Source organism: Mesoplodon bidens (genome assembly GCF_964165515.1).
Source record: "Mesoplodon bidens genome assembly, chromosome: 1".
In the NCBI taxonomy this organism is placed as follows: Eukaryota; Metazoa; Chordata; class Mammalia; order Artiodactyla; family Ziphiidae; genus Mesoplodon; species Mesoplodon bidens.
The window spans coordinates 31118858-31133681 of NC_138176.1; the positions used below are offsets into that span (position 1 = coordinate 31118858).

Sequence of the window (14824 nt, forward strand, 5' to 3'; positions counted from 1 at the left end):
TGCAAACACCTCCTAAGAATAAGGAGGAAGCGCTTGGTACTGGAAAGTCAATTCTGTCCAATGGGCTGCCCTCTTCAGTCTCATGTGTCTCTTTTACACATGCTTGTGAACATTTTTCTGTACTTCTGATTCAACTCTCAGAATCAAAAGACTCATCCCTTAGTATTTAAAAGGCTCTATGGAGTCACTCAAACAAAACTATTTTATAGGGGAGGAAGTGGTCTGGTAGAAAGAACATAAATACTGGATTAAGACAGAAGTAGATTGAAATCCTGATTCCGCTTGCCTTAAAGATACAACCATTAACCTTCAATTTCCCCATTTACAAAACTGGAGATTTTATAGGGAAAATCATTTTTTCCCCTTCTGGGCAAAGGTATAAGGAATAAAAGGGGGAATGATTCTACTATTCAAAACCAATGATTCTTATTTATGGTAAGGAATTTAAATGCCGGAAGCGGGAATGTCTAAACTAAGAAAATGAAAAAATTTAACTAAATAATTTCTAAGATGCCTTCAAATCCAACATTTTGTATTTATGAACTCTAACTAGCCAGCATATTCAACAGTCATTTACTCTTCAACTCAGCACAAACTCCTTAAAAAAACAATCATACCTTCATTACACCCTTCCCTTCCCTCTACAGTGTCTAACATCATTCCAACGTCTGCTGGAAAAATAAAATAAATATGAATAATAAATTATTCTTCTCCCCTCAAATAGGCCAGTGTAAAACACATCTTGTCAACACAGAAAAGCCCTTTGGAAGAAGTTTCCCTCTGTATTTTCTCAACAGTTAGCCAGAATCCATTAAATTCATCTTTAACCTATTCAGTAAGATCTCTCAGGATTTGGTTATAATACATATAGTTCAACACTGTATGCTTTGTTTCTTAAAGATCTATCAGATATTCTTTTCTCAATCTACGATCCTATTACTGGGTTGGCCAAAAAGTTCGTTCAGGTTTTTCCATACGATATTATGGAAAGACCTGAACGAACTTTTTGGCCAACCTAACAGTTTGCTGCAGAACTGTTACATTGGATGTAATGTGTGTGAATGTACAGATATGTCTATCAAAATTACCCCCCAAATCCTAGTTCCTATGAACTGATGAACTACCTAAGAGCCAACCAATTTCCACTAAAACATACCTCTTGTAGAAGACGTGGGTCCAGGCAGTCACCATCATCATTAAACATAGACTCCCAGCTCTCCTCAGTAGCAGCACTTGCTTCTGTGTGAGACATATCAGTTGCTTTCGATTCCATGGATGTTTCCACAGATACCGATTCTATATCAGGAAAGGTTACCCCAAGTTCTGTAGTCTCTGAGCCATCTTCTTCTTTTGTTTTCAACTCTTCAGCAGTTTTAAGTTCATGCAATGCCTCTGTTATATCACCAGTACAATCTTGATCACTGCCCAAAGCACTGTCTGAAAATACTTTTGTCCCATTTAACATACTGAGTTCAGAGTCCAAAAAAGTGTTACAATTACTACCAGCAATCTTCTTTACAGGTAAGGAGGAAGCACAATCTGACAAGCTCTCTATCAACTCTCCTGTCGACTCTGTGAAACTAGATGAAATACTCTCAGCATAAATATCTGAGCAAGCAGTCAGGCTGCTGAAATGTTCAGTGTCATTCCCCCTTTTAGCTACATGAAGAGGGGATGTATCTGCACTTAGTTCTAAACAGTCTGAGAAACTACTTGTGTTGCTACAGGTCTCGTGAGCTACTCTAACAGCAACTACACTTATTTGATCAGATATGGTATCTGTAATGTCCATCATACATGTCTGACTGGTACTGTCACCTACACTCTTAGACCCATTATTTGTATATGTTTCATGAGCAAGGCCAGGTGTATCAGAAGATTCACACTTTACACATAACTCATCAGCAGTGCTGTCACTCTCCTCACATCCGCTAATCATTGTTGGATCAAAAATGCCATTTGTGCTCTCTAATTTGCTGACTATAGTCATCTGATGAGAGATGTGACCCATAGTCTCAGGAATGGAATCTATACCTTTCTGACCCAAGATGAAATCTGTGCTGTTGGCTGTATCACCAACATTCTCAGCATCCAAGTCTATGCAAGTCTGATCAATGATACCAACTGGACTTCCAGGAACAGAATCAGTGGTGATGCCTCCACTGCTGCGCTTCAGCATTCCACCCGATGTCTGCATGCCTTGTTGTACAATTCCAGAATCAGAGCTTGGTTTTACTGGTGCAATCATACTCTCAGGTTTCACCACAGAACTAAAATCTCCAGGAAACTGGGATAGTATCTCTGCAACCCTGGCATCAGTTTCCATTCTGCTTTCCAAATTTCTATCTTCAAATGTTTCCCCATTTAGTTCATGCCTGTTGAAATCACAGAATTCCACATTTTGGAATGGTTTGTTTGGAACCTGAGCCTTACTGATTTCTGAACAAGACTGATACTGAAGCAACCCATCCTGTTCTGTCACATGTCTGGTTTCAACCTCCAAACACTCTACCTTCTTTGGTTTAAAATGTCTTTGTAAAGGTACTATAGGTATAATCCCAGGATTTGGGGCTCTTTGCTGATGTCCTTGGGATAATACTTTTTTGGATTCTGTGGTTGCCCTCTTAGTACAAACACTATCTTTCTTTCTTTCCTGAAGCCACGCAACTTTATTAAATTTTGTTGAAGCTTTCTTTCCTTCCCTGTGATTGTGCTCCTTTTTATCAGGATTAATACTTAGTCTTTGAGCCTCACGCTTGTCTCTAATGATCTCCTTTTGAGAGAAAGAATCTTCCTTTTGTTCTTCTTTCACCATGGAGTTAGGTGGACCACAGCTTTTTCCCTCATCACCTGATTTGTGCACTACTATACCCCTTCGAGCTTTGGGTACATAAAGCGCCATGTCAGGCCTCCTGACTCGAACTCTGCATCTCTCTGCTTCTTGCTGCATGGCACCACCTCAATCTGCAAGAAAAAGGAGAGAATGATTCAATTACCAAAAACTAATTACAATGTATTGAGCCAAGAGATTTTTAAAAACTAGGTAGAGGGCCTACTAATCCATCCTACAGAAACCCTCAAGTTAAAAAAAAAGTAAAACCTGCCATAAAATAATTAATGCAATCAGGTGAGCAACTAAGGAGAGTAAATTCCAAAATAACTCATGAGCCCATGAATTTTATCCATATAGCCTCTTTCCTCTACCTTCCAAGTCCTCTCTACTTTTTTTTAACAAGTAGCCTTGTCTTCAGCTGAATTAAAACAGATGAGAAAAGTGATTACAGGCTATCAGGTACTCATAAAACACAACCATCTTAGGAGCTCAAAATTTACACTGAAGAATACATTCAAGGAGAACCCCTAAAAGCACATTTGTTCAACATAAATATATATACATAAATATGATTTTAAGAGTAACATATGAATGAGAGTAACTTGAATGTGGGCTAGAAAATGAGACAACTAATCATGGACTGCTTTCTAGAAGATACTGCTTGTGAACTATGATTTTTAGGAAAGAAACAAGTAGTGGGAAAGAGAAAGTCATCGTTTTATTAACACTATCTATTTAATCAAGTGACCTACTATAAATTTTTCTTCCTTCTAGTAGCAATAAAATGGGTCTGGGTAGGATAAAGGAGGGTGGAGGCCAAGGAATGTGATGGGACAACTCACTGGTAACTCCCTGACAACCTTTACCATGGTTGGTCGATGGAATTTAACAAGCAGAAAAAATTTAACAAAGGTTAAATAAAACTTTATTTACTATCTACAAAATATGAGGAAATGTACTAGACAATCTCACACTGAGTTATTCTTTTCATCTTCAAAATAATACTGTGAAGTACATACTAGTTTGCCCAGAGCAAAGAGAATAAGAAGGTCCTACACATAGCAAAGAAACATCCATATACACTCAGAAGCACCCACTGTTGATATTTCACCACATACCTTTCAAAGGAAAAAGACAGTAAGAGGGAAAGGCTAACAAATCCTGTCCACTCTATTACAGATCCCTAAAATTTCACCTGATCAGAATACTTCCTCAGTGAAGAAGCTCCACTTCCATGGCCAGGCGATTTTCTTTTCAGCCCAGGGATATACCATGGCCCTGGTCATCAAGTGTCTCCAGTGATCCACCTGTCCCTTTTCTCTTTTGATGTCTTAATTATTATCTAGCTCATCATTCTGCATGGATCTTCTATCTTTCCATTTGTGGAAGAATATGACTTCAACATTTAGCCATGCCAAATCTTTTTAAAACGTCTATTTTTCAAAATAGAAGTACTAAAGTATATTTCATTGGAGGGGATGCCATAGACACAGTGTATCTTGATCTCAGGTAGCAAAACATCTGACAAAATATATCATGATGAACTGTAAGATGGTAAAATATGGGCTACTAAGAACTGGTAGGTGGACTCACAATAAAAAGTAATGATAATGGGTAGAAGCAAATTTAGAGAGGGTTATGTAATGGAGAACTATGTCCCCATTGCCCTTTAAAATTCAACATTTTAAACAATAATTTGGATGCAAACAATGAACACTGAGTATTTATCAAATGTGAACTGACACAAAATCGACAGGATTAATAAATAACAAAAATGATAAAATTGGGCTTCCCTGGTGGCGCAGTGGTTGAGAGTCCGCCTGTCGATGCAGGGGACATGGGTTCGTGCCCCGGTCCGGGAAGATCCCACATGCCACAGAGCGGCTGGGCCCGTGAGCCATGGCCGCTGAGCCTTCGCGCCTGGAGCCTGTGCTCCGCAACGGGAGAGGCCACAACAGTGAGAGGCCCGCGTACCGCAAAAAAAAAAAAAAAAAAAAAAAAGATAAAATTACAATTTAATATCATTTATATAATCTGGAATGCTGTGTTGAGAGCAATATGAAGACTAAGAATGAATAAATACAAAGACCTGCTTTGGGTTAACAGAAAAAAAAAAAAGAATCAAGCAACACAGAATAAAATGTATAATTTGCACAGAAAAAAAAAATCTGAAGGCTTTTACTTCATCTACAAAGTCAATAAAAGCCAAAAGATAGTGATGTGGATGTTTAGAAAGGCAACAGTCTTAGATTACAAAGTCTAGAAAATATACAACACAAGGTATGGTTAAAGGAACTAAAGGTATACTCCTTACCCAAAAAGGTCTAAATGGAAACATCCCAGCTACCTTTATACCTGAAGATTGGTTGCTCTACAGGATTGGTTGCTTCCATATTTCTTCAGAAGTCAGTTACCAGAACCAACTGGTAGAAATTAAAAGAAAACAAAGTTCACCTCAATATAAAAAAGAACTCTACTTTTAGAGTTCTCCAACGCCATTATCAGGTATTCTGTCTCTAGAATAATTTAAATACAATCTAGACGATGGACTAATACTAGAGAAAGAATTTCTATCTGTAAGGCAGATTGGTCAGGATTAATTTTAAGTGTTCTTCAAACTCTAAATTATGATTCTATTTGTAATACACAACAGACATATATCAAAGGCTTCAAATTTAAAATTATTTTGTGCTATAGCAAATGGCTTTTAAAACTCAACCTTCTTGGGGCTTCCCTAGTGTGCACAGTGGTTGAGAGTCCGCCTGCCGATGCAGGGGACACGGGTTCGTGCCCCGGTCCGGGAAGATCCCACATGCTGCGGAGCGACTAGGCCCGTGAGCCATGGCCGCTGAGCCTGCGCATCTGGAGTCTGCGCATCCGGAGCCTGTGCTCCGCAACGGGAGAGGCCACAGCAGTGAGAGGCCCGCGTACCGCAAAAAACAAAACAAACAAACAAAAAAAAAACTGGTCTCTGTTTAGCTTCCTGTCCGCTCATTCCTCACCTTGCATCTAGAATGACTCTTTTAAAACAATTAGCCACTCAGACATCCCCCTCCCTAAAACCTTTCACTACCTTCCCATCATTCTTATGAGAAAATCAACTTTTTAAACATGGCTTACAAGACTCTTTCTAACCTAGCTCCAATCAATTTCTCTTACCTTTTGTCACTTTTGTCCTTATATGCTATAAGATCACAGCAAACTTCTCTCAGATTCTTGAATTCTCCACGTTGTTTGCTTTGTGGATTTTTTTTTTTCATTTTAGCTCCTACAGAGTCTCTTTCCTCTGCCTAGTCTACTCCCTTACAGCCTCCTAATCACCTTCACCTAACTAATTTCAATATAACCTGTAAGTCTCCATCATAGCCCTTTCTTTGAGAGTGTTATCTAATCATTCTAGATTAGAGTAGGTGCCTCTGCCATATACTTCTTCTATTTCAGCTCTTATATTTTATTATAATTACTTCTTTAAATTATCTGGTCTTCCCCCACTGAACTATATGCTCATTAGAGGAGGGACCATATCTTCATGCTTATCACTGTAACCCAACACTGGGCACATAGCATAGACTCATTTTTTTCTGAATGAGTGAATGAACACATGAGCAAAAATAATTTGGGGATAGAAACTGAAAGCGACAAATTTAAATGGTATTCTTATCAACAAAAATACCATATCAAAATCATCAAAATCACATCCTCAAGTAAGTTAAGTGGGACTTCTGGATTCTGCCTAGGATGTAGAAAGCTGGAGAGTGTCTTTCCCACCTTTAAAACAGACAAAATAAAATGTGGACAATGTGCAAAATCGCATATTTTTCTGAACTCATCAGATAAATTAACAAGCTGATTCTAAAATGGATATAGAGAGGCAAAGGAATTAGAATAGCCAAAACAATTTTGAAAAAAAGAACAAGGCTAGAAAATTCATACTACCTGGTTTCAAACCTACTGTGAAGTACACTAATCAAGCCAATGTAGTATTGGAGAAAGGGTAGAAACATAGACCAATAGAATGGGTGGGGGCGGGAGAAGAGTCCAGAAATACACGCAAACATATATGATCAATTGATTTTCAACAAAGGTACAGAGGCAATTCAATGGAAAAAGGATAGTCTTTCCAATAAATGGTGCTGAGGTTAATTACAAATTCACATGCAGCAAAAACAAAAGGATAAATTTTATCCATATGGCACACCATATACAATAACTAGCTCAAAATGAATTATAGACCTAAATATAAAACCTAAAACTAGGGCTTCCCTGGTGGCGCAGTGGTTGAGAGTCCGCCTGCCGATACAGGGGACAAGGGTTCGTGCCCCGGTCCGGGAAGATCCCACATGCCGCGGAGCGGCTAGGCCCGTGAGCCATGGCCGCTAAGCCTGCACTTCCAGAGCCTGCGCTCCGCAACGGGAGAGGCCACAACAGTGAGAGGCCCGCGTACCGCAAAAAACAAAAACAAAAACAAACAAACAAACCTAAAACTATAACACTACTAGAAGAGAAAATATAGGAGAAAAAATCTCTGTGACTCTGGGTTCAGCAAAGATTTCTTAAATACAACACAACAAGCATGATTCATAACATTAAAAAAAATTAATCAATAAACTGGACTTCAGAGAAATTAAGACCTTCTGCTCTTCAAAGACACTGTTAAAAGAGAATGAAAAGACAAATCACAAACGGAGAGAAAATATTTGCAAACTGCATATCCGAAAAAGAACTTTTATCCAGAATACATACTGAACTCTTAAAACCTGATATCCAAAAACAAACAACAATTTGAACAATACTTCACCAAAGAAGATATAAAGACCAAAAAATGCTCAACATCATATATCAGTAGGGAAATACAATTCCATTTATATGACTTCTGGAAAAGGCAAAACTTTAAGGACAGAAAATGTATCTGTAGTTGCCAGAAGCTCAGGTTCAAGTAAGGGGTTGACTACAAAGTGGCACAAGGGAATTTTTTGGATCGATTAACTGTTCTGTATCTTAACTGTGTGGGAGTTATATGACTATGCTTTTGTCAAAATTCACAGAACGTACTCTAAGAAAAGTGAACTTTATATAAATTATATCTTAATTTTTTAAATGAAAAATAATCACATTCTCTAGAAATTCCTACCAAAACATAGCTGACCCCACTGACTCTTTAATTTCTGATTCTTGCCTTTAAAATATACCTACTTTATACAGTGAGCAAGCAGTGCAGCCTCAATGATGTTATATAGGCATGACTAAAGATCAATTTCTCTCTTAGGATTTCAGGCTATAGTCTTTCCTAATTTAATTGTGCAGTCATTACTTAAAACTTCCATTGTCTTCTCAACTTTGCATGAGTAAAAACTGTAAAACTTGATCTCCTTTGACTGTCAACTCTATTATTTACTCCATATATAACCAAAACACAATTCTTTGCATTGCATTCAGGGAGATATATAAATCTGGATATTCTGATTCTGAACAACCTTAGAAAAGAAGGGAGTGTTCTAAGATACTCTGGCAATTCCAAATGACATTGGCACATGAATATATAATAATTTTTTCTAAAACACCTTTTTTCATAATTCCTTGCTCAAAAACCTTAGTGAGGGCTTCCCTGGTGGCGCAGTGGTTGAGAGTCCGCCTGCCGATGCAGGGGACACGGGTTCGTGCCCCGGTCCGGGAAGATCCCACATGCCGCGGAGCGGCTGGGCCCGTGAGCCATGGCCACTGAGCCTGTGCGTCCGGAGCCTGTGCTCCGCAACGGGAGAGGTCACAACAGTGAGAGGCCCGTGTACCGCAAAAAAAAACCCAAAAACCTTAGTGATTCACTAGAGTCACTAAACTTAGCCGGCATTCAAGGTTCTCCATGATCTGGTGTCAATCTGCTGTTCCAATCATATTTCTACCACTCTCAGACACAAATCCTCCATTCTGTACCAAATGGCCTCATGATCTGTTCATTCCAAATTCTGAAATATCCTCCATGAATTATCTCAGCTTAAACACTCCTAGTTACTATTCATTCAAAAGACTTATATCTTTATTTGAAGACACACTGATTTCACCCTTCTGTGAATTCATGTACATTCATTACCTATGGTATTCATTTGTCATTATAAACCACCTTATATTCCTGTTTTACTTATGAATGTCATTCTCATACTCTATAATAGTTTCTTGAGGGCAGATACTGTTTCCCAAATGCTTCTTGTACCCTCAGGAACACAAAAGGTACTCAACAAATATTTAGAGAAGAAAGTTAATGTGAAAGTTAATTTTAAATTAATTTTAAATCCCTTTAATTTCAGGTTAACTTTAAATTAATTTAAAATACTTGCACAACGTTCTGGAAAAGCTTACTTTATAGCTTGAGAAACTAAAGCTAGGGGCACTAGACTTTGCTCCCTGATATGTGCTGCTATATCACATTCATCTTCATATTTCCAGAGTTGAGTACAATGTCTGACACATGAAAAATGCTCAAATATTTAAATATTTAACTAAATTTCACTTTCTAAGGCCACAAAGTAGGAAATGGAACCCTGGAGTTCTATCCCAACCCCCCCAAGATTATATTAGTGCCTTGAAATGTTCTCTAATTTCTCATATTTCTTCAGATTCTCCCTGAACAGACTACAAACATCAAAAAGACAAAACTGTGCTTTCTCCCCTCTTTAAAGCTCACAGAGCAATTATCACAGGACATGCGCAGTAGGCAGGCAATATTTCCATCAGATTTCTCCAAAGTAACAGAAAGGCAGCTTACATATACTTCTCTGCCCCATGAAAAAACGTACCAGTTACTACTCTTCCTACTAGGAAGATTTATTTTTCATCATCTTTAGCACAAATTCTAGAAAGCTGTCTGCCAGGTCCCATGCCCCAGTAAATATGCATCCACAAGCAATTATGGAGATAGATAGCTTATGGGGAGGGGGCACTCTTTGGTCAGGTCCCAATGCTGGCCTGTGGTTAGGCGGAAGGGTAAGTGGGGGTGGGGGTGGGGGTGGGGTGGCCCTGTGATAAATTACTGCCCACTCTGCTTAGGGGTATTTATCACAGCCCGCTGTCAGGTAAATCACTGGAAAAACACCTCTTCGGTAATTAATGTGAAGTGACGGATGGACAGCCCCTAGGCCCATTAATCAGGAATATCAGCAGCCTACTGAGATTATGAATGTCAGGATGCATAAACTGCCGGTGGATCAATAGGCCCAGGAATTCATCCAAGGCTCTCATTTCCGAGGCATCTCCGGTACATTAGGCTCCCTCGACCCCTCCCCCAATCTAAAATGAAAAGCAAGGCTTCAGAACAAAGAGCAAGAGCTGAGGTCTAAAGTGACCACTGCAAGAAGACAGTCAAGGAACGTGGCCATGGCTAGGGAAGCCACCAGGATAGGTAACATGAGCACAAAGCTATACTGACCAAGAGGCTCTCAGAAGTCTCAGTGCACTGGAAAAGCAGGAAGATAACAGTTAACATTCAATACTCCAGAGTCTGATTGTCCATTTTAGGGGTAATCCAGCTTCTTGCTTCTGATCTTTTACGCTTTTTCCTGTCCACATTTTCCTTTCTTTCATATTGGCACCACTAATACAGAGTAGAGAGAATAAGCAACTTCTGCTCTCTAACAACCTAGGTAAAAACTTCAATTTTAGAGGAAAAAGAATCTGTATAAAATAAAATCATTGAATCATCCCTGAATTTAATTTAGCCCCATCCCTCATTACCATGACGAACTGGGAATTGCCAGCAGAAGTACCCACAGGGTTTACAATTGAGAAAAAGGTGGTCTTCCTGATTCATTAGCATTTACAAAGCCACCTGCCAATATACGACATGGGTTAAAGGCTAAACTGTGTGGTAGGATTCCAGAGAAATTAAATCAGCTCTTAATTCTACTTCTTCTCCAAGTCAAACAAAACATTCTCCAGCAAAAGAGTCTGCTCAACTTGTCAAACAGAATGGACCTGAAAGAGAATTACTGTTTGCTCGCCACCCAAAGTTTAGTCAAATTTGTGTGGGAGATCCGGCTGTGCTTCAGCCTCGTACTGAACACACGCCTAGGCTGGCAGTGGCGGGAATGTGACTGCACTCGCTGTCACATCCTGCCAGACCCCAGCGCGGTGCTCTGTGGTCAGACTAAGGCCAGGGTTGCAAGCGTTGGTTAGAAAGTGCCTCAGAGTTACGGCTGCCTGTTCCGCTACATCTCATTGCATCCTACTGATGGATGGATGGACAGATGGCTGCTTGGTGAAAGCAGCATTATCAGGCAGCTTCTATGGAGCCTCTGAATGATGGACAGCCCTCTTTCTACTTTCTCCAAACCACCATCGATCCAAGCCATATTTCAACGGTCAGAAGCCCAGTAATATTAAGACACGCAATCAGGTTAAGTTACTTGCAGTGTAAACCTTGAGAACAGAAATTCTAACACCTCTGCTTTGCTGTCAGGAACTAGGCTGAAAATGTTACAGTCCATTCTTTCTAGCTGCTAACCCAATGAATTCCAACAGCTCAAAGCCCGAAGGGAACAGCTGGGCTCCATTCCTAGGAGCACTTGCAAAGCTAACTTGCCTGCCAAATTTTTTACTAGCCAGTTCTGTGAAATGAATTCTGCAGTTGTAGTGAGCAGATCTGTGACTATGCGTATCCAGTGGAGTGTGAAGCTATTAGAATCATACAAACCATGCAGAGTTTGTCAGTGATATATAATCACTAGCCTCAAACGTGTGGCGCCCTGGATATACCAAGTAGGCATGACTACCAACATCAAGGAGGGTGATTAAAACCAGGATAGATTAAAATTTTGTCTTTTGCACATAATCCTACAATGCTGTTTCTATCTAGCTCGCCTGGCTGGCTTCTACTCTCTTGTGTACATATCAAATCATAAGTGCTAATCCTTGCCTGTTTTCACAAGCACACTTTTGCATCCACTTGTCTGTCACCTTCTAGGCACTTATCTCAGCTTGTTTATTTGGACTACATGCCCTCTTTGTTCCTTCCATGTCATCCTGTGCCCTCAGACTCATACAACTGGACTCTATATCAAAGTTACTTCCATTCATGTGGTTAAAGAAATGGACTCTGAATCCAGCTTTGTGATATAGATTCCTAGACCCCACATGCCCTCTCTTTCTAAGCTCACGCATCCCCAGATGACTTCTCTAAATGCTTCACTATCAACTGTACCCCAAATCAGCTTGGCTTGGCTCCAGGTCCTGCCCTTCTTGACTGACTCGCTGCCACTCTGAGCCAATGTTCAGAGAATTTGTTTGTATTTGTTTCAGGGGTTAGAAAAATGCCTCAGTGGAGTGGCAATTGTCGTTCTTCTTGCCATAATGGTAGTTTACTTTAATACTTTAATATTTGTGCCTTAACAACACCTATAGTTCTATTCCTAGCAAAAAGAAAAAGAAAAAAAAATCATGTGCTATTTTATAAGATATTGCGTAATTATAATGTCTTATCAAGAATAGCACTGTCCTTCACATAAACATTAAAGAATTTTTATAGAATCTTAAATTACATTATTGAAAAAGATTGTATAGGTCAGAATTCAAATAAGGAAATTGATGATCTGAGCTTGTAATGTGCATGGTTAGATAGATACTAAGTAGCAAAGCAAGACTGGAACCTAGATTTCAATTAAAAGTATTGTGCTTATTTTATTATATTTCTCGGACATCCCACTTTCATCCTTGGGATTTCAGAGGGAGTGAGGGTAATAAGGACTGAATGTCATTTGTATGTGTGCCTGTGTGTTTGTGGGGAGGAAGGTGCCCACAAGTAATTTAAATTTAGCCACTCATACTATTGTGCTCCCCATCAAAGTTGCCAATGGGTCATCTGAGAGTCACTCTCTACCTTCGAGAACAATCAGATGAATCCCTGACAACTAGAAACCGCTACCTTTCTCTTCTCCCTTCTTTATCTAGAAGGTTGAAAAGAAAAAAAAGCAGAAAGATGTCTAATTCAAGTAGAATCAGAACAGCAAGAAGCTCTACAACTTAAATTAAATGGATAGAGGAGCAATGTGTCCTCTTCATTTCCAAGGTTGTCACATACTGGTCAAATACAGAGCACAGCTGACTGATTGGACTTCACCCTCTGTTGGTGAAAATGTGTCACTGCTGCATTTCCTGATTGTCAAGCTACCTCCATACAGATCTTTATACCTTACAGCTAACTGAAAAAGACCCTGGAAAATCATGTCGTATAACCTCCTCATTTTAAAGATGAGGAAACTGTTTGAGGAATTTACTTAAGACTTGTAGCTGTTTGAGTGGTAAGTGAGACCAGAACCCAGATCTCCCATCAACTAAACTAAGTAGTTTTATCACCATCATAGCTGCCTTAACCGGTTTTCCACCTAGTATATATACTCAGGATATACTAGCTGAGCAAAGTTTAATCAGGAAGTCAATTGTGCTGCAAAAATAATCACATAATACACATCAAAACCAAATATATTATTCACACTAATGCACATCTTCATTAGTAAATGATCAGAATGACTTTTCCCTCCCATTCCCACAAAAATGTCCTCAAACATTGGACAAGAACTCTACTACAACTATTCTTAGGACCAGACAAAACATTTCTCTTAGGAATTCAAAAAAAAGGCACCTCCTCAGAAAAAATAACTGGTGCTTGGTGAATAATAAGGAATGACAATTCTTTAAACTCTTATTTTATTTCTATACACTCCCTAAGTTCATAGAAAAGTTGTTTTATTTGCATTAACCAAATACACTTTAGAATAATCAATTTTTTACAAGGCTATCTCAAGCCAACACAAAGATCCTTTCCTTTCATTAAAAAGTCTTTTTTATAGAGTTTCTATTTGGTTAAGAAAGATCTATTAAGCAATAGATTAAGCAAGAGAACAGTGACATATTTTTCAAAATCTGCTGCTGTGAATCACATCTAATTAAGTTTTCTGTTCCACTAAGGTTTAGGCTCTACAAGCGAAAGTGAAGTAGTGGCAGAGTAGTACCAATAATAGTAGCAGAGGAAGAGAAAGAAAAATTAAACAGCTACCTACCATTCAATGAGGACTTAGATGTGACAGGGACCGTGCTACATATTTCATATATCTACTTTCTCATTTGATTCCAACTATAATACTATGAGGTAAATATTATTACCTCAATTTTACAAATGAGATATCTGAAGCTTAAATAACTCAAGATCACACAGCTTCTAAGTGTTGGTTAGGATTTCAAAGTCCCTGCATTTAACTACTACACTAGACTGCCTGATATTCAGCAAGATGATCTCTTACAATCATCTATTAATTTCATAAATATCAACAATTTGCTTAGAATCTATATAAATGCATAGCAACCAAAGAGAGCTCAAAGACTGCTGCAGTAGAACAGGAAAATCAACTAGGATAAGAATGAAAGATTAATGCTTTCATGGCATGACTACTCCCAATAACCTTCCAGACTTAAAAGTGCTGACAATAATAATCTACTACTATCTCTGAAACTTCCTCATTCACCTTGCCTCATCCTCAAAGCCATATGGTGAAGAACCTCACCAGGTGTCAGGAGAGGAACTCCCTCTCTTCTACTCCCCGTAAGAATAATCTCTATACTTCTTCCTGCCAACTCCCCTGACCATTTGAAAACATTACCCTCCTCTACATACTTCCCTTTCTCCAGAGGCACATGGGAACATGGGAACAATGACCAGTGAGACTGATAACACAGTTCCTAGACTGCAGGAGCCTTCAAAGCAGAATATAGAGTGCACTTTCAAATCTGAATCTAAAAGGAAAAGAAACTTGTACATAAAATACCTGCTGCAGAAGGTATTTTCAGATGTCACCTTAAACAGAATATAACAGTTACAGTATTTTAATATTAGTCTGCTTCAGACATTTACAGCCTTCGCCTCTGTGCATGCAGCTGAACAAAGAATATAGCTTGCATAACTGGAAGAAACATTTCACAAAAAATCTGAGTATCAAGACAATGAAAGATGAT

General features: G+C 38.9%; 1 protein-coding gene across 5 annotated transcripts in view; it reads right to left on the reverse strand.

Moving 5' to 3' along the window:
• R3HCC1L (R3H domain and coiled-coil containing 1 like) overlaps positions 1-14824 on the reverse strand; it is a 76368-nt gene that overhangs the window by 33936 nt on the left and 27608 nt on the right. For all 5 annotated transcript variants that reach the window (XM_081245773.1, XM_081245772.1, XM_081245774.1 and 2 more), the window contains one exon: positions 1157-2964. In XM_081245773.1, the coding sequence (XP_081101899.1) occupies positions 1157-2950 (1794 nt within the window). In that variant the 5' untranslated portion in view covers positions 2951-2964. The remainder of the gene's footprint in view (positions 1-1156; positions 2965-14824) is intronic.